Genomic DNA, 26,838 nt, shown 5'->3' with positions numbered 1-26,838 from the left:
AAAGGGAACACTCACAAGAAAAAAAAAAATGTTTGCTAAATACACTCCCGCCCGCACCCCCCAAGTGTTTTTGATCTGTGTTTAGTTGAACACACAAATGTGGAGCCCACAGGTGGAGGACCAACTGTACTTGGAATACTCCATTGCAAGGAAACCAGTTCAGCATTCAAGACCCATGTGGGTTTCTGGCAGTGCCCCTCATGCAGATTTCAGATGGACTGCTCTCAGCTTCCCTTGGGAACTTTTCAAGAGGCTGTGCCCTTGAGCACATCCTTCTCATCTTAGAAGACTGGAGGCTGTGTGTGAAGCTCTGAAGATCTCTGTCAGGCCTCCAGAATGGGTCAGCTGCCCCTGCCCTGACAGCAGGTCAGCCTAAAGACCAGCCCTAGCCTCTGCCCAGCATTTTCTCAAGGGAAGGTGGGGGGGGGGCACATGATAAGCAGAGGACAGCTGCCATCACCGTGAAAGTGAGGCTCCCATGAGTTGTGGGGTGGGCAGGGGGAGGTGCCCCTTGCACCTGTGTCTTGTGTAAAGGGGCTGATTCCCTCAGAGACTTTCACTCAGTTTGGAGACTGAAGACCCTTAAGTCTTCCCCTGCCTCTGGAAAGATAATCTTTTGGACTTTGAGTTTATAATTAAATTTTCATTCATTAAGAGGAATGTGCTATTAAGACACTTCTATTTGGCAAATAAGTATTGAATTTATAAGTATTCCATTTGTAAATGAAGAAATGTCAACTAAAAATGTTGCCACTGACACAGCCTAAGAGATTAAGTCAGCCAGTCAGAATTAAACTCAACGGACAAAGGAGGATGCTGAAGCACTTTTTATAGGACCCTTGCTGGTACAAACAAGAGTAGACAAGTTTTAAAAACACTGTCAGGAAGCATAACATGTTAGTAATAGACACATGCCTCACGGTTCCTGTTTGCAGAACAGCATGTCTTGTAAGAGTTCCAATTCTATGCAGATCTGCCACTGAATTTGTCTTGTGACTAGGACCAGTATGTTTCCCTGTGCATAAGCAACTTCTGGGTACTTTCCCAGATTTCTTTCTTTTCTTAATTATAAGATTGATACTCTCTGTACTAGGCTTTGGAGTCCTTGGCCATTAGACTGGGTGGGCTGCAGGGTGCTGTCCTTTTGCAGTCACCAGAGCAGCCTGGGCCTCCCCCGTTGCACCCTCACAAGCCCCTGGCCCTCAGAACCTCTGGCACCAGCCTCTTACCTAGGCCCAGGCCTCCCACCCAAAGGATTGCGACTGGTAGAGTCAGCACCCACCTGTAACCCTAAAGGGATGTGGCCAAACTGAGGCTTGACAGACCTCATAAAACTTGGGAGTGTGAGCAGGTGTGATGTGCACACCTGTAATCCCAGTGGCTCAAAAGGCTAAGGCAGGAGGATCGCAATTCAGAGTCAGCCTCAGCAACTTAGTGAGGCCCTCAGCAACTCAGTGAGACCCTGTCTCTAAATAAAATATTAAAAAAGGATGGGAATGTGGCTCAGTGGTTAAGCTCACCTGGGTTCAATTCCCGGTAATAAAAAAACAAAACTTGGAGTTCGAACCAGGAGTAGTCCAGGATGCCCCTCCCCACATACTCCACCTTGGGAAGGTGACTGCTTTGAGCTGAAAGGCACTTGGAAAACCGCAAATGCAGGCAGAAACTTTCCCCAAACTAACCATATCTGCCCGGGGGAACTTGGCATCAAAGCAGTAGGCCTCTCCAGAGTTTCCGCGAAGGTGAACTCAGACCACAGAGACCAGAATTCGATGCCATATTAACTCCAGCGTCAGGAACTATTCTAGTATTCCTGCTTACCATTTCCTGAAAGTCCTTTACTCTGTCCTGGGTCGGCCCCTCTGCTTTCCCCTAAGAAGGAACACAAGCGCCTAGATCTCGCTCTTAGGGGGAGCATTCACTTTTTCACACGCACCTCTGTGTACCTTTTCCCCAGACTCTGCCCGTTCCAATTACCCAACCTCGGCGGGTAGCACTTAAGGAGCGCGCTGAGGCGAAACGCCGGCTCCGCCGCCTTCCAACCAGCACAGGTGGCACGGAGATTCGAGCGCGGGGAGCTTGCTATCCCAAGAGCCGCAGGCTTCCGAGGCAGGGAGGTGCCGAGCAGACCTCGCTGGCCGCGAGCTAAGGCCTTCAGGGCTGTATGCAAAAGAGGCGACTTTCCAGGTCTTGTCTGATTGGACAAAGAGCTCCACGGAGCAGCCAATGGGACTCCAGGGCTGCAGAGCCTCTTCAGCCCATTGGTGGGTACAGCATCCACAGCCCTGTATAATTGTTGGGCGGCGAAGCTTTTGACGGTGTAAGCAGCCAGTACCTGCTCCTGGTCAGTTTCTGCCGAGCTGGTTTCCTTCTGCCTCTTTGCTCTAGGGTCTTAGCACGCCACCAGAAGGGCGTGGTCCTCGCGTGCACGCTTAATTCCCTGCGGGCCTCGAGCATCTGCTGCCGCTTAAAGCATGAGGGCGCTGGCGCTCTAGCACCCGAGGACCCAGCGGCCGCAAAGACATCCTTGTCGCCCCGACTTCCAGCTACAGGGCGCGTGACCATCGCGCAGATTGCCGTCTGACATGTCGGCTGTGAGAGAACACGAAGAGCCACCACAGGGCCGCTGAGGTCGTGCCGCCCTCGTGAACTCCTTTAAAGACACTAGAGTCTCTTTTCAGAACCACTCTGTCAAGGGGGGAGTCACTGATATGTCGTTTCTCTTTAACCCCATTTGGGTCACTGTTCCTCTGAGGTCCTTGCGTGGAGGTCGGCACCCAAGAGGTGCAAGATGGGAAACTCTGTTGGCCTAAGCAGGTTTTCCAAACCTGGTCCACAGCTGTGAGCTGCCTGCCTTAACCAGTCCTTTCCCTTATGTGCCCGCAGGCATGGATGGTGCTTTGTAGCAGGTAGAATGCCTTTCCCCAGGTGACCTGGCAGCCCAGGGATGGCCACCAGCACTTCCCTGCTGAGGGAATCCTTTTCTGAGCAGAAGTCATCCCCAGGGGAAGGCACATGTGAGAGTCTGTGGTATGTTAGCCTGTGCAGGGAGTTAGCTGGGAAACAGGCACATGGGGAAAGGAGCCAGTCGGCAAACAGGGCTCAGTGCCAGATGCTGTGGGGCTGGATCCTCCTGCTTCACTTAGGCCTCTGTGTGGAACCTCTTAATTCTGCTTTGGTTCCCTGATCCTACTGGAACATAAACATTGATTAACTGGCCTCCTTTCCCCATGTGTTTGTGAACTACATGACTAGGAATCCTAAATAGTTGGAGCTTTCTGTCCCTCAAATGCTGTGGCCTAGTGAAGTCTGGCACAACTGACCCCAGTGTCTTAGCTGTCATGGATACTCTCTCAGATTTCAGTTGAGGATTGTTACAGTCTGTTGTGGTTATGAGGAGGGGGCACAATCTGGGAAGAGAAAGGGAAAATGAAAAATTGCCAGTTTCCAGGGTGTATGTGTGTGTGTGTGTGTGTGTATGGTGTGTTCACATGCACACATGAGAACAAAAGGGTCAGTGTTTTTAGCAGGACACAGAAATTGCTGTTCAAGCAACCTCCTTCTTTGTAGCTGACCTCTGATCTCTGGCCAAGCAAATCTCTGAAGTCTTCCAGAATGTTCCCTTCCTCTAGGAAGCCTGTTGAGGAGCTCAGAACAGGTACAGTGGCTGAGAAGTCTCTAGATACCTATTAGCTGGTCCTGGGAATTAGCTCATAAACCTTAAGAACAGAGAGCAATTGAGTGAACCTGAGAAGAGGAGGGCACGGTGTGTTAATATGCCAGAGACAGCAAGAAGGCCCAGCAAGACTGCGATGGATTCCAGAAGGGCTTATTATACGTGGTAAAGGTGGTGGGAGGCACAAACGTTTTTCTTAGCCATGAGCACTTGGGGCAGCTCCCATAGGCCCGAAATCCTACGGAATCCCAAGCCTCCCCAGTTCACTTCTGTCTTTCCTGCCCTGGCTTACTTTGCCATCATCTCCTGCAGTGGGGTGGCCAGGTGCCATCTGCTGTCTTCCTAGACCACCAACTTAAAGTCTCTCCTCGCCTAGAGCATGGCTATAGCAATACCACCTTCTTTTATAAACAGGTTTGATTTGATTATTAGCATTCCCACCTATGGAATAAGAACAGGACTCTGGTTTTTTTTTTTGGCATATTTTGTTTGCTGCTCTATCCTTGGTGCCAGAATAACACTCGGCATGTAGAAGATGCTTATTCATGCCTGAATAAATGAAATGCCAGGGGTCTTGGAGGTGATACTGATAAAATCTTCACAGTTTATAGATAAGGAAGTAAAGACTCAGAAAGATGGAAAAATTTCTTAAAGATTTGCTCAAGGGCAATTCAGGACTCATTTTAAAAATTATTTATTTTTAATTGACAAAATTGTATATATTTCTGGGGTATCCTGTAATGTTTTGATCCATGTTCAGGTCAGGGTAAGTATATGTATCTCCTCAAACACATAATTTGTGATTTAAAAGCATTGAAAATCCTTCTGGCTTTTTTTGAAATATACAGTGCTTGTGGTTACCAATAGTTACCCACTGTGCATCCTTGCTGCTCCTACCTAACTGTAACTTAGTACCCTTTGATCAACTTTGCCCTATCCCTCCCTCCCCACTACTCTTTCTGGCCTCTGTTAGCCATTATTCTATTCACAACTTCTCTGAGATTAACTTTTTTTTAGATTCCATATGAATGAGATTGTGCAATCTTAATATTTATATGGAATTGTTAAAAAAAACACCTAATAGCAAAAACAATCCTGAATAAGAAGAACAGAGTAGGAAGCATTACACTATCTGACTTCAAAATATATGACAAAGCTAAAATAAGCAAAGCAGCATAGTGTTATAATAAAAACAGACCAAATGGGAACAAAACAAAGAGCCTAGTCATCAACCTACACATCTACAGCCAACTGATTCTTGACAAAGCTGCCAAAAACGTATTATAAAAAGTACAGTCTCTCAATAAGCTAGGAAAAGTGGAAACTTGACCCTTACCTTTCACCCTGTATAAAAATCAACTTGAAGGGATTTAATACTCAAATAATTTAAGATTGGGACTTCATTTGACTAACCCATAGCTGTCATGATTAAATAGGGAACTCCTATATATGTTTCAGGGTATGCTACCCTATGATGGCTTTACCCTTTGGTCTGAAAGACAGTCCCTCAAGATTAGGTTCTCTCTCTCTCTCTTTTTTTTTTAAAGAGAGAGAAGAGGAGAGAGAGAGAGAGTTTCAGTTTTCGGTGGGACACAATATCTTTATTTTATTTTATGTGGTGCTGAGGATCAAACCCAGCGCCCCACACATGCCAGGTAAGCAGCACGTTACCACTTGAGCCACATCCCCAGCCCAAGATTAGGTTCTTTTTACTCATGGCCAACATACCCCAGCCCCTTTCCACCAGATTTCCAGGCCTTAGTAAAAATGGGATAAAGTTACCAGTCCCACTGGGTTGTCATATGGCAGAGAGAATTATGTGAAGCATATTTGTAGCCGGTGGCTTTATATCAGGCTCCCTCAAGGTATCACAACACCCTAAGTGTCAAGAGCCATACGTGGGTTATATATGGAATATCAGCATCACAACCAGTGAGGGGATGGATCTGGCACTGGAATGTCCCATGGCCCCCCACAGGGATAGACTGCCTGATACAGGTGAACTTCCCCCTCAGCTCTGCCAAAGGTCCCACATAGCACTGGAGATGGGGTGACCTGCTGTAGCCGCACAGCCCCTCTGAGGTAGGTGTGAACTGCCAAGATGCCAATCAACCTGCTGGCTGTAAGATATCAAGAAGCAAGACTCCACCCCTGAAACCTTATCCCTTCCTTTGATGTGCCCCCCTTAAGTCAACAATGGGGCACATTTTATAATCATCTAGCTCCAGCTCCTTTGTGGACTGGACCTATCAAGGGCTCTACCTTTTTGAAACTGTCTTTCTGACATTGTCTTTTGTCCTTCACCAATTATTCTAGACTTTAATTTCTTAGGTGGTTTATATGGCAGGAAGAAGAACCCCCTAATGAAGGGCTGCCCCTTCCCCATACCCAAGGGCTGGTCCATTAGAGGTTGGAAGGTGCACCTCTTACACTGATTGGAGATGAATACTATGCCATTTTATAGAAGGAGTTAGCATCCAAGTATCTATGGGGTTCTGGGACTCATCCCCCAAGGACAGTGAGCACTGACTGAATATGTTCATCTTATATTTATATGTGTAATTATTTTCTTGGTGGAGGACCAACATGCTCAACTTCTCAGAACAACTTGCTCTAGGTTTCCTCTCAACTGAGAAGGACAAGCATATTTTAAATTCACCATGTGAAACCCCTCCATCTCCATCTGATTTGCTGTTGCCTCTCTTTTCAATTAGCAGCTCTTATAAACATTTAGCTTCCCAATTCTATCACCCCTCAATGCCATACCCTCTCTCACTGACAGAAACATTTTAATATTTCTGGTTGCTTTAACAGTACCACAGTCTCTGTTCCATAGGCTGTGATTAGTGTGGGGTTTTTTCCCCCATTTTTGAGGATTGAACCTGGGGCCTCACACATGGTAGTCACATGCAGTCTACCACTAAGTTACATCCCCAGTCCAAGGAATTTTGTTTTTATACTAGCAAATTAGCAATACCACACATTAAGAGGAAAGTTGATATTCAACCTTACAACTTTTGTCCCGTGTATATACAATTATAATGTGCACTATGATGATGGCTTCATCTCCAATCTCTCTTGCCAAGGAGGGTATAAGCCACCTAAGAAATTAAAGTCTGGAATAATTAGTGAAGAACAAAAGACAATGTCAGAAAGACAGTTTCAAAAAAGGCAGAGCCCCTGATAGGTCCAGTCCACACAGGAGCCAAAAAATCAGTTCATACTTTACTGTGTGTTTGAGAGATCAAGAAATGGTGGGAATCAAGAAACAATAAATACCATCAATTTTGGTATTTGTTTCAGTGCTTCACTCTAAATAGCTAGAAAAGAGATGCATCTTTTGATTTGCTGCCTAGAGGGAGGAATAGTTACGCAAATCAGCACTATCGCTAACTACAAGGCAAGAACCCTGCATTACTAAGGGAATTGACTTGGAGTCTTTAAAAGCTGGTAATTGCTGTCAGGACCCTTGGATATCTATCGGGTTCTTGCATGGGCACAGGGTGAGAAGGCAGGAGCACTGGTGCCAGGAAATGTAGAAGTGATCTCTGGCCCTGCCTGCCTCCATTCTGAATTATCAATATTGGGCATCTTGGCTCTATGCCCAAAAGGGTACTCAGCACTATAGGTAAAAACCATTCAGCAAACCATTATCTACACTGTGATAACTTCAGTCCAAATGGGAGAGTAGGGTGCAAACAGTTACTCAGCAACAGGCAAAACTTAAAAGCAGTTAATATCCACTCTGTGGTTCCCAGCGGAGCACAAAATCTTCAGAGCCAGCTGGCTCACATCTAGAAATATAAAGAGGCATCTGGCTCATGTAGAAATATCGGGAAAGATTTCAATGAAGAAAAAGAACAGTGAGAGGAAATGGGGAAAGGATGTTCCAATTATAAAGAACAGCATAGGCAAGTTTCTAAGTATTTGCCCTATTTTAGCTGTGAATGTCTCCTCAATTTCCTGAATCCTTGGGTCACCCTCATTCCTGGTGGTCTGGAAATATCCGCACAATGTGCTTGCCATTCATCACCCAGGCTGTGCATTCCTATTTTCCCCACATTGTAATTTCTTCCCAGTTTCTTACTGAGACATGGTGTCCCCACATATTACCTCTTGACCCCAGAAGTCTGCTATTCTAGTCTTCCTAGGGGTGTTGTGCAATCAGGGAAACACCTACGTTCTCAGCTCAGAGAGACTGTAAGAGTGTTTCAGAAGAGAGAAATATCATCACAGTGCTCTTTTCTATGACTGATTAAGGTCATACAACCAGAACATGTGGCTTGCTTCTCCCCTCCTGCTTGCTGGCAGTTGGAGAAGGCAATCTTCTCCCCCTGCTTAGCTCAGTGAATCCCACACTGGAGGTTCTGACTTCCCATACACCTGACCAAGAGACAGTTGTTTTAACAGTCAAGATCAGCCCAGGACCTCCTCGTAAGGTTCACATTTGGTTGACAAACATTTCAGTAAGTTGTGGTTTTTGTTCAGACATTGATTGACCAGTCTGAAATGACTTGATTTCCTAGTTATTGGAATAAAAATCATTAGTTACCTAGTTTATTTTGCACAATAAGGTTACCTGTCAAACTGTATGCAGATTTCGCTTGAGTCTTGCACCTTCACAAATACCCTTCAGGTACACACCCAATAGCACTCTTACTGGCTCAGGAAGTTTTCAAATCTGTTAATTGTAGGATTCTGAAATGCATATTTCAAAACTTTCAGATAGATCTAATTTAGAGCCTTTGACTGTTTATTTATTTATTTTTGTAGTTGTAGATGGACATCATGCCTTTATTTTTATGTGGTGCAGAGGACTGAATCCAGTGCCTCATGCGAGGCAAGCACTCTGCCCCAGAGCTCCAGCTCCAACCAGAGCTTTTGACTTTGACTCTTCAAGACCTACATGTGAGGTGATTCCAGAGGGATCACCTCTACCTGTGGGTGGCCTCAGGTGACTGAAGCCAACTCCACTTAAGTGCAAAAGTCTCCACCCATCTGATTACATGACATATGTAGCGAACACTTTTCCTTTGGATTGCAAAACCTCCAAACAGGCCCAACCATGGCTTAACCCGCATGATCAGACAATGGCCAAAGAAGGAGCACTGCCTACGTCTACTCTAGCCCCAGCTCCTACATCGAGAAATCCACTCTGGTGCTTAGCATACACAGCTTAAAAACCACTCTAAGCCAAGCCACATAGTTTTGGTATGTTAACTTCAAAGTCCTACTAGCTGAATCCACAGTTCAAATATATAGAAACCCCCAAAGTCTAGCGTCCCAACTCTGGACTACTAAGGACTGAAGACACAGCTAGGAGGCCGCGGATGGGTGCTGCCCAGCGCCAAGAAGCTCAGAGCCAGTCTGCGCTGAGTCAAGGTCCCCTGGACGTTTCCACGGGGAAGCTGCGGCTGCGGCCTGTTAAAGACAACCAAGTCCAGTTCACGAAAAATGCACAGAAAAGTAAGACGGTGGAGTCAGGCGTGCTTACCTCCTTTTATAAGCAACTAGCGGACCAGATTGAAAGCCACCCTCACGAGGTCCGATCGCAGCCCCAACTGCACCCTTGGTATTTAGCGCCCTCCCTGGAGGGCTCGGGCACTGCAGCGCTTTTTCATTGACAAAAAAAAAAAAAAAAAAAAAAAACCCAACAAACCAAAACAAAACAAAACTGGGAAACCTGCGGCCCTCGCTGGGCTTGTTCACACCGACCCTCATCTTCTCCAAGGGTTTCTGAACTGCAGTCCCTTTTCTGACCTTTCTTGCAAGCTTGCGGGAAGACTTGGCGAGCCTTTTTGAAGGCAGACGCTCCGGTGTTTTCAACCGTAGCTGCCCCTTGCTGAGTTTGTGCCCATGCCTGGAGACTTTCTAAAGTCCTCACAGATGTTATTAATACCAAACTGCCCATTTTATGTTTCTGGGGAAAACCGGGATAATTGTTTTTGAGAATGAAAATGACATAACCGTGAGCATAGTGTAGTTTCACTCTTTTTATTAATGTAGATGATACTCTTCTTCCTGTCACACACATCTTTCATTAACCCAGAGGTTTCTAAAGCTCCACCAGGATCTGGGCAGGCAACTGGACCAACCTGCATTTCTTACAGGTGCACTTTCCAGGCTAGCACCAGCACGACCCTTTCTCTCATGAACAGCTCTTAGCTCCCAAGAATGCAAGAGCCAAGTGCCATGGCCCGCTTCAGAATCCTGTGAGATGGACTGCAGTAGTCATGAGGACACAAGATACCCTCAACATCTGAGGGGCGAGAAATCAGAGGACTCTTCAGAATGAGTGCCTGCTAAGGTGTGGTGGGTTGATGTGCCTGTTGAAGATAAAGCCACACACAGAAGTGGTCAGGACAGAGTTTCATCAGGAACATACTATTGCCGTGGTAAAGAGTCGCATGTGAGCTGGACTCAACTTGGGTGTGTACAGATCTCACTGGATATTTTAACCCAGAATGAGAGAATGGGAGGGGGCCAGGAAGGCTCCATAGAGACAGGGAAGTGAAATGTTGCCAGAAGCAAAAAGGGGAGGGGGGGTCCTCTGAACCCCCTCTGGCTTGCTTGCTGGCAGTTATTGATGTAATCCCCTACCCTCCCAGGCCTGCTGTGGTTAACTTTTTGTGTCAACTTGTCTGGAGGCTGGGTACCCAGCCAGCTAGTGAAGCACTATTGCTGGGTGTCTGTGAAAGTTGTTTGAACAGAAGTATCAGAAACAGAATAGAGATCCTTCCTCACCAATGCGGCAGACACCTATCCAATTTGCTAAAGGCTTAATAGAACCCAGGACAGTGGGAAGGTAAAGCTCTCTCTACTTGATATTTTAACCATCTGGTAACCTGGAACACCCAAGCTCCTGTTCTACAGCCTGTGCTACATTTGTACTCTGGGGCCTTACTCCAGCAGACCTCCTGGTTCAGAGGTATCACCTGTTGTCCTAGTCTCTGGCTTGCAGCCAGCAGGTGGTAAGACCTATCTGCCTCCATAACTATCTGAGCACATTGTCATAAAAATATATCCTCATATATGCCCTGCTGGTTCTGTCTCTATGCCGACACTCCAGGAGCACTGTCTCCAAATATAGCCACTCTCTCAGGTACTGGTGACACTGAACAAGGGCTTAGCACAATGTGCCCATAGGCTCCTACCATGGCACTGGTTCTTGCAGAAAGAAGGACTTCATTGCAAGATTGACTGGTAGAGAGGCCAGGAGCAAAAAACTCAACTGATCTGCCTCTCCTATCAGGTGGTAGCTGGGGAATTTATAGGAACGGGATGCGGAGCTGCTGTGGCCTGGTGGCCAGAAAGGGAGGTTGTTTCAGGTTCTCTTGCTCGTTGCTCATTTCTTCTGTCCACATGTATGTTTTGGGGGCAGGTATCATATTCTGCACTGGGAATTGTAAGTTTGTGATGTCCAAAGGCTTCTGTGCCTATTCATTCTTGAGTTCATCTCTGAGTGAGTGCTAAAGGCTTTTCCTGGAAGACTTCTTGAGCACTTTGGTATTTCAGGAATTCTTGCTGGGTGTGTCCAGGCTTTGTTTGCTCTCAAGGCGGGTTGAGACTTCATCATAGGAATTTGGGGGCACAGTTCAGCCCATGTTGTTGCCCTAGATAGCCCAGTGACTGTCATGGAGCGGGCCTTGCTGACAGGCTGGGGTCTGACAACTGTGCCAGAGCTGGTCAGGACCTGGAGATGCCAAAGTGACCATTGTGGTCTGTCTTGCCTCAGGCTCACATCCCTGAATGTCCAGAGGTTGGCAGCCTCTCTTCCCATGGAAATTTGAACCGAACAGGAGAGACTCTAAGACATTACCCAGAAGGGGGTGTGAGGCTAAAGGGTAGCCTCCATTGGGTTCCACATGTCCCAAGACCTTCCCATGGGTGGGAAACCTGTGAAAGAGCCCCCTACCCACTGGAGAAGTCTTCTCCCAGGGTGCCCCAGACATGTCCTGAAGACAAAAAAGGGAATCCTGTCAGCACTGACGAACCTGGAATAAGCCAGGCACAGAAAAACCAATGCTTTATTTCATTTATACATGGACTAAAGAAGAGTGGACCAGAATGGTGGCTTCCAGTGCTGAGGGCTGGGGAAGTGGGGAGGTGATGGCCAATGGGATCTGTTTCAGTAGTACGGAGAAGTCAGTTCTGAAGATACTGTAGAGCACACTGCTGATAGCTATATACTATACTGCAAGCTTACAATTTCTAACACAGTAGATCTTACATTCAGTTCCTACAAAAAAGAAAACAAAAACCAGATAAAGCCCCAATAATAATGATTAAGAAGGCACTTCTGGAGGACACTTCTGGAGGAGAGGGACATGCATATGGCTCTGATGGTGGGGATGATTCCATGGGTGCTTACTTATCCCCGATCACAGCAAGCTGTATGCATTAAATATACACAACTGTCATACCATATCTCAATAAACTGTCAATCATATCTCAATAAAGTGTTTTAAATAAAAATAAGAATAAAGAATAGGAAATTTTATCATTTTGTGAGTTGTCAGGGATGAATGCACAGGAACTCTAAGAGGCAGATTTTGGTAGTTTGTGCTTGTTGTTCTGAATGATTTGTTCGAAGTCCAGGTTGGAAAATATAAGGGTACAAGAGATTGTGCATTTCAATCGGGAGCTATATGTGGAGCCAGGGCTGAGATTAGATTCCTCACCAGTCAGGGGACCTGTCTTTGCCTGGTCTGGGAGAGCCAGCTGGGTTGGGTCACTGCATGGGGCTGGGATGCTGGGAGAGACCACAAGGCCTCTAGGTAGGGCCCCAGGAAGTTGAGCTGAGGTCACTAAGTAGCCAGGGGCAGGGAGCTGTCCTTGGCACTCCTGGGCTTAGGGGCTGGAGATGCCTCATTGGACTGTTCTCCTCCTGGGGGCCATTTATGACTGCTGAAATCTAGGCACACCTCTGAAGCAAAAACTCCACCTCAGTGATCAGCTGTTTCTAACTTGTTGCGGTGGCCCTACCTATAGAAAGATCGTCTGTGTTCTGATTCTTAGGTCCCAGACGCCTGACTGTCCCAACAAGAGCTGAGTTGCACCCAACTCTGCAGAATGGGCATGTGGTTGATGCTGAGGGTCTGGAGTGACAGGCAGGGCGGACTGACTCAGGTAGCAGGACCATTCCCATGGCTTTCCAGGACGCTGCTGCCCCCGTGTGGAAATTCACGGGAGCACTGCACAGCAAGGGCTGTGTGTCCAGAGTTAGAGCACTTCCCTACCAGGAGCAAGGCCTGGTTGCACCCAGCACACCCACCCTTCCCACACGACTGAACAGAGAGGTGTGCAGAAGAATGAGCAGTCATGGCAAAGGACGAGGAGGAGTAACCATCTGCTTGATGGAGTGTTGTTTGGATCCATCTCACAGCGGAGGATTCTGTAGCTCACATAGCAGCAGCACCCCTCCCACTTGGTCTACATTGTCACCAAGTCTTTGTGACACTCCAGCTTTCTGTCAGCACAGGCAAATCTTCTCACAATGGGGGATCCCTGTCAGTGTTTTCACAGATGAGTATCACCAGAGTTACTCCAGGACACAAGGAGACAGCAGCCCACTGGGACAGCACATAGCTCAGAGGACTCCCTGAGGGACATGGGAGGGATGCTGTGGACTGGGGTCAGACCTTCCCCATGTATAGCCCCTAGATATGTCCTGAGGTGGGAAGGAGAGGAGAATCCTCAGAGGTGGAGCAGGTGTGTGGTGGTGGATACAGGCCTTGAGAAGACACTGGGCACCCTGGGGCAGGAAGAAGTGGCCAGGAGCAGATGAAGAACACTGCTGGATTTGTAAGTTCAAACATCACTTCCTGGGAAGTGCAAATTGAAAGGACAGTGGGAGAGCATTGTATCCGTGTTAGAATGGCCCAAATCCAGAACTCTGACACCACCCAGTACTGGGGAGGATGGGGACAGTAGGAACTCTCATTCACTGGTGGAAGGAATCAAAATGGTGTAGCCACTGTGGGGGGCAATTTGGCCATTTCTTAGAGAGCCAAGCACCATGCTCCTTGGTGATTACCCAGATGACCTGAAAACTTAGCCACACGGATATCTGCACACAGATGTTCACAGAAACTTTCTTAATAATGTCAAAGTTACCAGGATGTCCTTTGGTAGGTGAATGGAAAAGCTGGGTGCATCTGATAATGGAGCATTCTTTCAGCGCTCAGAGTGGTGGCCTTGGTGCATAAGTAGATGGGTGGGGCACCCAAGGCATGGCTAAGGGAGAAGCTGCTGGAGAGGCTGCAAACTGCCAGAGCCAGTGTTGGTCAAGAGCCAGCGGGTGGTGGGAAGATTAGTGGTTGCCAGGGGCTGGCAGAGTGGGAGAGATGAGTGGGTGGAGTGCATGCTGCAAGGTCACAGAGTGCCCAGCTCTTGGAAGGAGCTCTGTGGCCAACCATGGACCATGTGCAGTGCAGGCTCACTGATCCTGATAGAAGGACACTCTGCTGGGAGATGAACCATGGAGGAGGCTATGCACACGTAGGAGACAAGGGGTGCATAGGGCTCTCTGTACCTTTTCCTCACCTTGCTGCAAACCTAAAACTGCTCTGAAGATCTTAGGGAATGAGAAATGTGAGGTATCTTGATGATAGTGGGAATGTTGACACCTTCATTTGGGGTATTGTCGTGTAGTTCTGCAAGATGCTAAAGGACACAGGGGGTCTCTGTATTACTTCTTACAACTGCAAGTCAATTTTTAATGACCTCAAAATACAGAGTTTAGTTTTAAAAGTCTCCTCTGGCTGCAGTGGCAAAACCCACAATCTTTCCAACAAAGAAGAAGTACACAGCTGTATTTTTAAAAATGTATTTTGGTGTTTACCTCACACTGTATATGGAAAAATCAAATCACAATGAACCACATGTTAGCTGCAGGGTGGGCTGAACACTCGACCCTCACCCATCTGGTTTCTTATTGCTTAGGTGGTCTGAACACTCAACCCCACTCAAGGCTGAACACTTGACCTCCACCTGTCTGGTGCAACGGAAACCTACATCAGGCCTTTGCCTGGTCTGCCTGAAGGCAGAAGATGACACCCTTAGCAACTATTGTATGATCCAATCACTGTACCATAAGACAGCTTGCAGACCCAGAGACCCCATTAGATTTTGGCTATAAAAACTCCCTCCTTCTGGGCCCTCCCCCCACTCACTTTGCGAGCGCACTGCTCTCTCTCATCCCTCTCCCTCTCTCTCTCTCTCTCTCTCTCTCTCTCTCTCTCTCTCTCTCTCTCTCTCTCTTCCTTCTCCTGTCGATCAGACAATGCCACAATAAAGATCTCTTGGTTGCTTTGAGTGTCATAGTCACTTTCCTTTCACCACAGGCCTAAATGTAAGATTCCAAACTATAACATAATCTTGAAGAAAACACAGGGATAACTCTTTGTGACATCAGATTAAATAAGTTTTAAAGAGTACACCAAAAGCAGGTAACTCAACAGAAGAAAGGGGGGGTGGTATTGCCGAGGAAAAAACCTGAACAAACCATCTAGGGTCACTCCTCTCAGCTGACCTGGGAATTGCTGGGCAGCACACCATGGGCCTCCTGCTGGCTGTGCTGTAGGCCACACCTCTGGAGTGTGGGTTCAAATGATAATGGTTGCTGTGGTTACTTGGGACCTGAGGCCTCTTTTGCTAAAACCCTAACCCCTCATGGCATGGTGCTGTCTGATAGGTGGGAGGAAAGGGCATGGCCTCTCTGTTTTCATATCCTGTGCTTGGTCACCTTTATGTTAGATTCTGCTCTGCTCTGCTCTGCTCTGCTCTGCATGTAGACCTGTTGTCCAGAAACATTCTGCCCTAGACTTGCCCAGGCTCTCTCTCCCTGAACTTCAAGGCTAAAGACACCCCAGCACCATGAGTGAAATCATCAAGCCATGAGAGTGAGAAAGAGGCGGTACAGAGTTCCAGAAAAGAGACACAATTCTCCCTTTTCCAGCCTGCTGCTGCCTGCCATTCCTGTCCTGGACCTGTGCCCCTTGACACCTGGAGCCATCGCCTACCATTTCCTGCCATCCTGCACCTGTGGCCCTGGGCACCTGGAACCATTAGCCAGTCCCTCCTTCCTATTCCCTTCCTGCACCTGTGGCCTTCCACACCTGCAGCTGAGCAGCTGATTGGTTAGCAGAGCACTTTCTTCTCCACTCTCTGGCCGATGATTTTAATGTGAGATGAACCTCCAAGGTGAGTTTGGTAACAAAAGGGCTTTTGCCATTTTTTTTTTCAGTATATGGTGCAGTTTTATTTTATTTTTCCAGATGTATTTAGGTACAATTGGCAAGGAAAGATTATATATGGGGGGAATCAAGGGAAGAATGGAGGAACTTTGGATTGGGAGAAGGGGTGTGAGGAGAGGGGACAGAGTATGGGGGTGGGAAAGACGTGGAATGAGACAGACATTATTACCCTATGTATGGGTATCACTGCACGAATGGAATGACTCTACAACGAGAGAAATGAAAAGTTGTGCTCCATTTGTGTACAATGAGTTGAAATGCATTCTGCTGTCATCTATAATTAATTAGAACAAATTAAAAAATAAAAAAGATTGTATATATTTAAGATACACACACTAATGATTTGATGTATATGTATATACTTTATTTGTATAATTATGAAATGATTATCACAAACTAATTAACATACCTATCACATCACACAGTTCTAAGATATTCTTTCTTGGCAAATTTTGAGGACACAATACATTGTTATTAACCAGGGTCATTGTGCAGCATTATGTTAGGCCACCAGAGCAGTGGTCAGTTTTCATTGCTTTAACAAAACACCTGAGATAAACAACTGAAATAGTGTCAGAGGTCTCTGTCATGGTCACCGGCTCCATCATGTGGCTTGTGGTGAGGCAGCACATCATGGACAGAGGACATGGTGGAGCAAGACTGCTGAGCTTGGATCAGGACGGAGAGAGAGAGTGGCAGCATGGGGACAAGAGGCAGCCTTCCAGACACACCCTGTGATCTGCTCCATCCTTGAGGCCATCTCCTGTGGTGCCACACCTCCCAGTAAATGGAGGCCATGCACAGGCCCACCCAGGCGAGGCCCCAGGCCTCATGGCCCTTCTTGCACACTGCCACAGGGGAGCAGCCTTCCACACAGGGACTTTGGGGGACAGTCCCAGTCCAGACCATGACAAGAGCTTCTGCATTTTATAACTGAAAGTTTATACTCTTGCACCAACACCTTCCCTTTCCCTCCCCAGCCCCACCTTTCTAGATGAATAATTAAGGAAACAAAAAGACAAGCCACACACAGTGTGCCAGAACATTTTACAGAACACAGATTCAGTGAAGGGCTCGTATGCAGAACACATGAGGAGTTCTTATAATTCGGTCATGCAGAAACAGAACCCAGTACTAAGCCATGGGCAGATAACGGAAGCAGACATCCTGCTGAGAGGATATATGGATCTTCATAAGCACAGGAACAAGCCCTCAGACCTGATGTCAATAGAGGAAAGCAAACCACATTCCCACTTAGGACCAAATCACACATGCAGTGTCTCAGGTAAAGTTAGGGCCGAGATCCGGGCCACCATGACTGCAGTGCAGGCAGGAATCAGAACACTCAGGACTCTGGTGCCTGCTAGTGGGAAGGTAAGGCCCTGCACCACGCTGGAAAACAGCGTGGCCATCTCCTGTCAAATTAAATGTCGACTGTCATCTCCTGAGAGAAGTGAAGCATGAATCTGCATAGAAACTGGATGTGGACCTGTGACACTGTTACTTACCATACCCAATGGCTCATAGCAACTCAAAAAACTACTCAGTGATGAATGTGATAGATTTTATTCTGCAACAGGCAACAGCATGGGTGAATCTCAAGGGCTATGTTGAGGGAGGGAAGTTGTTATGTTGTGGACAGGGTTTGAGTGTGACTCCAGGGGTCATATGCTAGAAGCTTGGCTCCAGGGTGGGAGGCAGGAGGTGAGAGGTCCTTGGAGAGGTGGGGCCTGGTGGAAGATGCTGAGGTCCTTGGGCTAAGCCCTCAGAAGGGAAAATGGGTGCTCTCATTGACCTAGCCCCACAAGAGCAAGTTGCCATTGGAGAGCGGCCATCCTGCCCTTTCCTTAGGGTTCCTGTCTCAGGAGCCATCTCTCCTCTCACATGGCTCCTGGTATGATGCTGTAACATGGAACATGGATGTCAGGTGTGTTCTTTGTCTCATGAATTCAAAGAATGAAATCCACAGACACAAAGGTGAGAGAAAATTAACAGGATTTATTAGGGAAATAGGAAGCAAGCAGGGCTCCAAAAGGGGAGGGATCCCAAGAGAGGGGTGTCCACAGATGTCGGCTATCTGGGCTGGTTTTCTGGGCTGGTCTGTCCTTATAGATGATTGGTGGAATAGAGGATTCAGAAAGGGGGCAATCAACTCTATTTTGCCTTCTTCAGCAAATCTGGAGAAAAGTGATCTCTAAGCCTTAATCAGCACATGAATGGGAGTGAGGCTCTGTTGCAAGAGAAAGTACCATTGATGGTTGGTCCTGTCTAGGGGCTAAGGAGCTATCCTTGAGGCTACAGATAGCTCAACTTCCCAATTCTCTCTTCCCCTTTTCTTCTCCAAGACCTTTTTCCTGGCTGCCTGTGGGTGGTCTTTCTTTCTGTCTAATGACACCCACCAAGATAGAATGAGGCCAGAGAGTCCTCCAGCACCATGCTGTGTGGACCTCAAGTCTCTGCACTGAGAGCTACAGGAGCCTCTTATTTACAAGTCTCCCAGCCACAGGTGTCTTGTATGACAGAGGACAGTGGACTACCATGGGAGTCCAATGGACAAACACAGGGTCTGCTTCCATGAAATTCCAGCACAGGGTGAAGGGCACACCATGTAGCTATGTCAGAAAATACAGGAAAACTGGTGGATGAATGATGTCACTAAATGTAATGGATATTCCAAAGTGAGACCAGAGATAATTAAAAGACAACTAGAGCTGTGGAGGGCAGATCAGGACTAGCAGGGGTGGGAGTGGAATAGGGGCTCCATTTCTACTGGACTTGAGGGAATGTCTAGTCTCTTGATGGTGCCATAGCACCAGTGTATGCTGTGACCAAATCCACTAGCATGTGCCCTTAGAACCAGCACACTCACTGCATACAAGCATCACACTCATAAGAACATTGTTAAGAAAGGCTTTACCCGGAGGTCGAGTGAGAGGGCTATGAGGAGGGCAGGGAGATGGACTTTTATGTCACCCTTCCTATTCCTGTCCATACAAATCCTGGCCTCTCCCAAAGGCTGAGTCTGGACCCCTGCTTCCCTGGACTGTCTGGCCTCTCCACTGGTAATCCACGCCTGTGCTCTGGATTACAAACCTAGAGCACTAGGAGTTCCTTGTTTGTGTGTGAAGAACTTGTGTCTCAAAACATCTACAGATCCCTTCAGGGCTCTTGCTCACCACACGTCCCTGCCATTCTGAGGAGGTGCCAACACGTGGAACGGTGTGCCAATCATCTGGCCAGAACTCTGGGTGGATTCAGGATCCCCAAACATGTCCAGGTCCTGACCCCTGGCTTCTGAGAACAGGACTTCATCTGGAAACGTCTTTGCAGAATTAATGAAGGCAGGAACCTCAACAAGAGATGACCCTGCATGAGGTGAGTCCTAATGCCAACAACATGTGTCCTTTTGAGAGAAAGGCCAGGGGATTTTAAACACAGGGAGAAGTCAGTGGTGTGACGAAAGAGGCAGCGCTCGGAGCAGCAGTTCTATGAGGCAAGGAAGACTGGCAGCCCCAGAAGCTGCAAATGAGCCCAGCCTGGATTCTCTTCATAGCCTCCAGGGGAAACCAGCCCTGTTGACCCTCGATTTCAAAGCTGGGCTTCAGAACTGGGAAGAACAGACCCTGTTTTGAGCCCTGTGCCTGGCTCTGCAGCGGCCCCAGGGCACACGGCAGGCCTCCTACAGTGGGCTGGGCTCCAAAAGCTCACCCCCCACTGCTGCCTGGTGGGCTTTGCCACTGGCAGCAGGAGGAGGGTCATGGCTAGACACAGTCAAGCCTGTCCCTCTCAGGGCCACCCAGCAGCATGGCACCTGGCCAGACTGCATTCCCACTGGCCTGGGTGTCCTGAGCAGCACCTCTGTGCCTTCCTTTGCTCTCTCTCCCCTCCGCCCTCAGCCATGGTAGTTGGCAGCTCGTTCCTCCCATGTTTCCTTGTTTCTGGTCTCCTGGGTTCTTCAGTGCCTCATTGACACTTGCTTCTAGTCTACTCTCTCTGCCAAAAGGCTTATGTGGTTCCAGTCCTGGCTGAATGCTGACCAATGCCCAGGAATCTTTGGCTTGTTCTGACTTCTCACTGAGAGGGAAGAAGGGACTTGAGGTAGACCAGATGTCTGAGTGATTGCTGTAGGGAGCAGAGGTGAGGAGGGAGAGGTGGAAGAGAGGAGAGGAGGAGAAGGAGAGAAGAATGGCCAAGATGATGAAGGAGGAGGAGGGGAGGACAGGAGGGGAAGGCTGGCAGTTATTGTGTGACTACTACCTGTCCAACTCGAGCTGGATATTTTACATATGCACCCAGGTACGTGGCAGAAGTAGACAATGCTGAGCTGATAATGGTGTGGTTTTATCACAGCAGAGCTGCCATCACAAAGTTCTGCAGATGGAGTGACTTACACAGCAGAAAGCCCTTTCCTCTCACTTCCAGAGGCTGAGGTCTGAGACCGGGTGTGGGCAGGTTGGTCCCTTCTGAGGCCAGTTCTATGGCTTGTGAGAGCTCCCGTCTGAGTCCTCACAGGCTTTCCCCTGCGTGTGCCTGGGTCCAGATCTCTTCTCACAGAAACACCAGATCTGTGACATCAGGACCACTCACATGAAGGCACTGATTTCCTCTTGAAGGCCCATCTGCAAGGGCAGTCACATTCTGAGGTCCTGGGCTTAGGAGTTCAGCACAGGGATTTGGGGAAGGCAGCAAGCCAGCCCTGACACTGCCCTCATGCACACAGAATCTGATTGATGTCACCAGGAGGCAGAAGCCAGGGCTTATGGGTGCTGTTCTCCCTCAGCAGAAGTCTTCGGGACCTCTGGGGGAAAGGACAGGCTTCCAGGGAGGGCTTGTGTCTTCCTGGGTCTCTCTGGCCACTGAGCAGATGGTCAGGGGTCTAGGATCATGGGTCCAGAGGCAGAAGAATGGCTGCAGGGGGCCAGAAAAAGACAGTTCAGAGAACCTGTAGACCAGGGACCCCTTGGTGGCATTGTAGAAGGAAATCTCCCCTGCGTCCCAGTCTAGGAGGATGCCCAGCTGTCGGAGGGGCTGGGAAGGAGAGAGGTGAGTTCTTGGATAGGAGAGAGCCCAGAATCTCTTCTTATACAACTCCACTGCCCAGAGGCCATGCTGGGGGGATTTGGGGATCCAGCCTTCTCGATCTATGTTCTCCAGGCAAACCCCCAGAATCCAGGCCTGTCTGTCTCCCACCTCAACTTCCCAGTAGTATCTCCCAGCCAAGAACCGCTCTTGGGCCAGGACACAGGGGTCCTGGTCAAATCTCTTGGAGTTGGGGAGCAGGTACTGGTCGAAGAGCAGCCTCTTCACACTTTTCTGATCCTCTGATACCATGAGTTTGGGACTTGCTGTGTCAGGATCCAGTGAGGGGCTCACTGTGGAAAGAGGAGAGGGTCAGTGGGTCTGCACCCTAAGTTCCTTGCAGACCAGGGCTCCCAGGGTTGTTTCCTACATCAGGGTGTCCCTTGCTCTAGAATCCACTACTGTCCCAGTCCTGGGCCAAAAGCCTGTCCAAACAGCCTGTTCCCTGGCAGAGGAGCACACCAGACTGGGAGGCAGAGCCAAAGGGTTCCTGGGAGCTGTGGGCACGACTACACCCAGTGTGGCCCTGCTAGCTCCCAACATGTGCCCTGGGCTTCCTTCGTGGCTAGTGTCTGTGTGTGAATGACAGAGATGGAGAGACAGAGAGACAAGAATGCAGAGATAGTGAGAGAGACAGAGATGGTAATGCAGAGACAGAGACAGTAATGCAGAGAAGTGAGAGAGAATGCACTACACCCAAACCTGAATACTAACATGGATACAATATTATTAAATGCCATCATGAAATCTATGGGACATCCTCAGTTCCCAGATATCTCCAGTCCTCCAATCACTCTCTGATGCCCAGCAGCCTTGGCTCTCCCTTACCACCTCTCTGCTCTTCAGTCCTCACTAAGGAGATTGTACCCGGAGATGGTAGGTCACTGTTTCTCCACTGTCATGGTAATGGCCTCCCCTGGGTGCCCAGTCTTAAAAAAACAGCCTCCTCCCAGCATCTGCCACATGCAGGATGCCTTTGTCAGCACACCTCCCTCTCCCAGGAACTCAGAAAGGAACTAAGGTCTCCTGGGGCAGCTAAAGTCTGACTTATAAGGATATGGCATCAGCAGTTGACACAGTGCTTCTGCTCTCTGGAACAGATGTAAGCATCTCTTATAGACACATGTATGCACACACATACATACACACACAAACATCCAGAAATACATTCACAGACATAAGCATGCACCTCACAGATACATACACACATGCACATGCATACACAACACACATACACATACCACACAAATGTACACACACATGCATATACACTGACACATCAAGACAGTGCACACAGGCACACAGATGAAATTGGATGCACATGCATGGACATGCATGCATTCACATGTACATATGTGCACCTTCATAACACATGCATGCACACATGATTGCACAGGCATGCACTCACATGCATGACCCACACATGCAGATACCAATGTGAACACATATGTGCAAACACACAAACCAAAGACATGCATCACACATGAACACTCACCTGCATGCACGTATGTGTGCACAAACACACAAGCACACATGAAAACTGCACACACAGGCACTAATGCTTGTACACATGCATATACACACATGTGTGGACACACATATATGTATACACTCATGCACAGACATGGTGGTCTGTGTATACATGTGGGGATGAACATCAGAAAGCAGATAGAAGCCAGAGACGTCCTCATGTGTGTCCCTCTCTCACCACCCCCTTGGAATTTCTTATTTCTGTCATGTGAGAGTGGGTGAGGGTCAGAAAACAAGACCCATAAGCTACTAAGAATCCCACCCTTTTCTTTTTCTTTGAGACTAGCTCTGATTTCAGGGTCTCCTGGTGTCACTAGTCATTTTTCATCCCTGCCAGATGGGCTCAGGTCTGTGCTTCTGGGTCTTCTCCCTGTGGGGAGCTGGGCAGGGGTGGATCTTTGGTCTACAAATGCATGAGGTTTGGAGGCTGTACCTGAAGTCACACTCTCTAACCCGCAGGGAAACAAAAAGACCCTATACTGTGGGGCCCTGCTTATGAAATGGGGCTGAACTTGTGTACTGCAGCCTCAAGTCTGCCTCACAAGGCTCCTCTCAGAGTGTCTCTGGAGATGAGAGCTGGAGACTGTGTCTGGTGCCTAGTGACACGACAGGGAGGCATTCACTGCCAAGGACCACTGTCCTCAGCCTCCCTTCAGCCTTCCCTAGTCTGTCATGACACAGCCTTGACAGCCAGCAAGGGGACAATCTCTATATCCAACACAGGAGCCTGAGGCTAGGGACAGATCCCCAGGCCCCGAGTGAGCTTTCAGCTTCCAGAACTGGGAGCTAAGGAAACCTCTTTTCTTCATATATCACCCAGCCTTGGGTATTTGGGAAGACCAACCAGGCTGCCCGGATTATGTAGTGAAGACTCCTTCAGAGATAAGGGTTTTCACTATGTGGATCATATGGGTAGCTCTGGAGTTGGGATCCCTACTGATCATTCTGTTCCTGCTGAGTTTGAGGACAGACAGCCTCTGCTCTGGGCTGCGTGTTGAGGCCCCGTGCTTGAGGGGCATCACGTGTCCTGCTAAGCCTCCTACTCACCGTGGAATAGCTCAGCCTTGGTACTGCTGGCTTGTGGCCTCTGTGCTGTTTCTTCTTGCTCTGTCTCTTCTAGCAGTGTCTGGGAACTTTTCTTTTGCTGCTTCCCTAAACAGCAGAGTACTCCAGAGACCAGGAATCCCAGAGCAGCGAGGGCCAGAGACAGAGCTAGTTGCCACTCTGTGAGAGGAGGCCTGGAGAGGGGAGCTGAGGATATAGGAACTGAGAACAGCAGTTCTGTATTAGCATACATGGTGTTGAGGTCAGAATGGGGGGGCTCTCCATGAGTGAGCCCAGATGTAAATTGTGGGTGCCAGGTGGTAATGAAATCTGCTCTGGGGCAGGACTTTTGTATTGAGAGAGCTACACATGTTCGGGGTATATGGAAGATCTATGCACTTTCTGCTCACCTTTGCTGTGAGCTAAAACTGCTCTAAAAATTAGTCCATTTTGTAAAGAGTTAAGAATTACAAAAACAACATGGGGGTGAAACTTCTTGTTTCCACATAAATGCAAAGCTCCCCTGGTACTCTCCCTGTACCCCATCTCTGCCCCATCCTCAGCTATTACTTAAATCTGCATCCCCAGAGTTCTGCCAGGCTGTGCACAGAAACCAGTTCCCACCAGATCTTACTTGGAACCCTGGAGTCCTGGCACAGGTCTCAGTACTGTGCTGTCAGGGCTGAACAGACACTCACCAGGCAGCCAGCTCTCAGCCCCCTTCCTCTCCGGGAGGAGGGGGTTGGAAATGGAGCAGGACAGACCCTGCACAGCCCCATTCTGGACAGTCACCCTGGACACCACAGCCATGAGGCCCGTGGTGGCCGACAGTGAGAAGTTGGTCACAGCAGGCACTGGCTGTCCTCTGAGGTCTCTCCACTCCACCAAGGGCTCTGGGTACCAGCCTGCCGAGGTACATTTCACTTGGATACCTGTGCCCTGGTCATCCACCACTTGCACTCTGGGCTTTGAGCCCAGCCCTGGAGGAGAAACATCAGTTGGGACGTTGCCACCACAGCTGCTCCATTAAAACACATCTTGAAGACTTTAGTGTGTATTACCAACTGTTCACAAGCCATCACTCCCTGAAGTAAGTGCATACCTAACAGGTACGCCTTTGTCCTAGATAAAATAGCAGAGTGGGGCAGGGACAGTTCAGCAAGACAGAAGGGGTTCCTGTGTCACACAGGTGAGTGAGTGCAGGGAACAAGAAGGAGCTCGCTGGCCTGCCTCCAAAGAACAGCCCTGAGCCACCCAGGAAAACTGTACCCCAAATGCCTTTGTCCCTCCATGCCCTCCTTCTCAGCCTGCCTCAGCTCCCCCGTCTTTCCCTCTTATCAGTGCAATAATATAGTAAAGAAAAAGATCAGAAAACAGCTGTGCTTCCAGAACTATGTTCCCTGAGAAGCACAGTGATGTGCAGACCCTGGGGTGGCCTTGCTTGGGACTGTGTGTCCAGCAGGTTCTCAAGCTGTAGGACTCTGGTCACACCACCAGGATTGGGGCCAGGTGTGAGGAAGCTCCCCAGCAGGGCAGATGGCCACATGCTGCCCTTACCTGCCACTGTCAGCCAGAGTGTGGCCTGGTTGGAGGAAGTGCCCTCCTTGAAGAGGCAGTGATAGGTGCCGTTGTCAAACAGAGTGACGTTATGTATCCTCAGTGTGGCCTCACCCCTGGCTACATGGTCACTCACAAAGCTCGTCCTTCCCTGATACTCCACCATCTGCTCTTGATGCACGTCCTCCCCATTCCTGTGCACGAGTACAGCTGGGCTGGACTGGTTCCTGTACCACCTCAGCTCCATGCCTTCAGTGCTGATGTTGGGGACCAGTTGACATGACAACTCTGCATCTTCCCCCACCAGGGCCAGCACGGGGGCATGAGGCCCTTTGACTTGGAAATCAGCTCTTCCTTAGGGAGACAGACCCACGAGGATGGAGTCAGGCCTCATGTAGGGAGATGGTGCTCCCTACCCCACAAGGCCTTTGAGGGTGCAAGCGTCCTCTAAACCCTGCGCTGCAGAAAGGCCTCAGCTGGCCTGTCCCTCCACCCTGGGTCTCAGTGAGACCTCAGCTAGTCCCCACCTGGGAATGTCCCTCCTGGTGCCCTCCAGAGCTGGCAAGGGAGACTTCCTACCATTTCCAGGAGGTGGGAGCTGAAGGAAGAGGAAGGCAACAGTGCAGCGCAGTAGAGCATGTCCACAGCGTGTCTTTGCCATGCCTGTTGGGGACAGAGACACATGAGGTGGGACGTGCATTGAACATGGAGGGAGAGAATCCCCCTTCTCATAGGAAAGGGGAAATTGCCCTGGCAGAGAGAGGTGGTCCATCAGGTCCACATGTAGCCAGCAAGCAGGCCAACGACCCTTTCTCTCATGTCGCCTTCTCGAGATCACCTTCCTCTTGTGTGCCTCCCCTGCAGAATGCCATGGAGATATCCCAGGCCTTATTCTCCTGCTCGTGTGAGGGTTTTCACCCAGTAAGTAGTTCTTTACACCCACCAATCACCAGAAGGTGTGTGGAAAAACCCAAACTCCCACCAGGCAAATCTGAGGTCAGAAGGATGACAACAGCCCCCCTCCCCCAAAGCCCCTTCGTCTGTTGTCCTACAGGACTTCTACAGCTGGGTGCAGGACATGGTCCCTCTTGACAGGAGTTCAGCCACTGTTGCTGGCTGTCCTGAACTGACTGGGAGAGCAGGGGTGTGGAAGCCTTCTGCCATACTGGGCAGATTCTGACACAGCCTCCCGGGGTCTGCTCTTATGTCTGGATGAACAGGGAGGCCTGCGAAGTTTGGCTCTTGCCTTGGAGGAAAGCCCATGGGGCTCTGTGCTCCCCGAGCATGGGGAGAGAGTGAGGAGGCAAAGACTCCAGGAGGGCCTTACACAGAGGACACTCACCTTGCTCTGCTGCAGCTGCCCTGCTTCCTGGGGACATCTTGGTGACTTTGAGGGGATCAGCCTGGTTCTTGGCAAATCCCAGGCAGGGACAATGTCTCCAGGTAGTGATCAGAGAGAGAGCCTGGAGATCCCGAGGAAGCGCCAAGCTCCAGAGCTTCTGCAGAGCCCTTATTACTTTCGCAAAAATAACCAACTGTGCCTTTTTGGCAGCTGCAACAGATTCCAACAGGCAGGGGTGTGGCCAAGAGTCCTGAAGGTGGATGAAGATGCTGGTAGCAGGAGATAAGGGAAGAGTCTGAGATCAAGTAAGGCCCCTGGAAGATGGCCAGCAGGACCAGCTTGGGGCCACCAGG

General features: G+C 49.0%; 1 protein-coding gene across 1 annotated transcript; it reads right to left on the bottom strand.

Annotated features, from left to right (window-relative positions):
- Positions 1-20,709: 20,709 nt before the first annotated feature.
- LOC113177618 (putative butyrophilin-like protein 10) lies at positions 20,710-25,804 on the bottom strand. Its single transcript, XM_077803626.1, has 5 exons — positions 25,723-25,804; positions 25,144-25,497; positions 24,285-24,566; positions 23,590-23,694; positions 20,710-21,305 (listed from the first exon to the last, which is right to left on the bottom strand). Exons 1-5 carry the CDS (start codon positions 25,802-25,804, stop codon positions 20,710-20,712), a joined length of 1,419 nt encoding a protein of 472 aa, XP_077659752.1.
- Positions 25,805-26,838: the final 1,034 nt, after the last annotated feature.

The sequence above is a fragment of the Urocitellus parryii genome, chromosome 1 (genome assembly GCF_045843805.1).
Source record: "Urocitellus parryii isolate mUroPar1 chromosome 1, mUroPar1.hap1, whole genome shotgun sequence".
NCBI lineage: Eukaryota > Metazoa > Chordata > Mammalia > Rodentia > Sciuridae > Urocitellus > Urocitellus parryii.
Note: the sequence above shows the minus strand (reverse complement) of the source record. Positions and strands in the feature narration are given on the sequence as shown.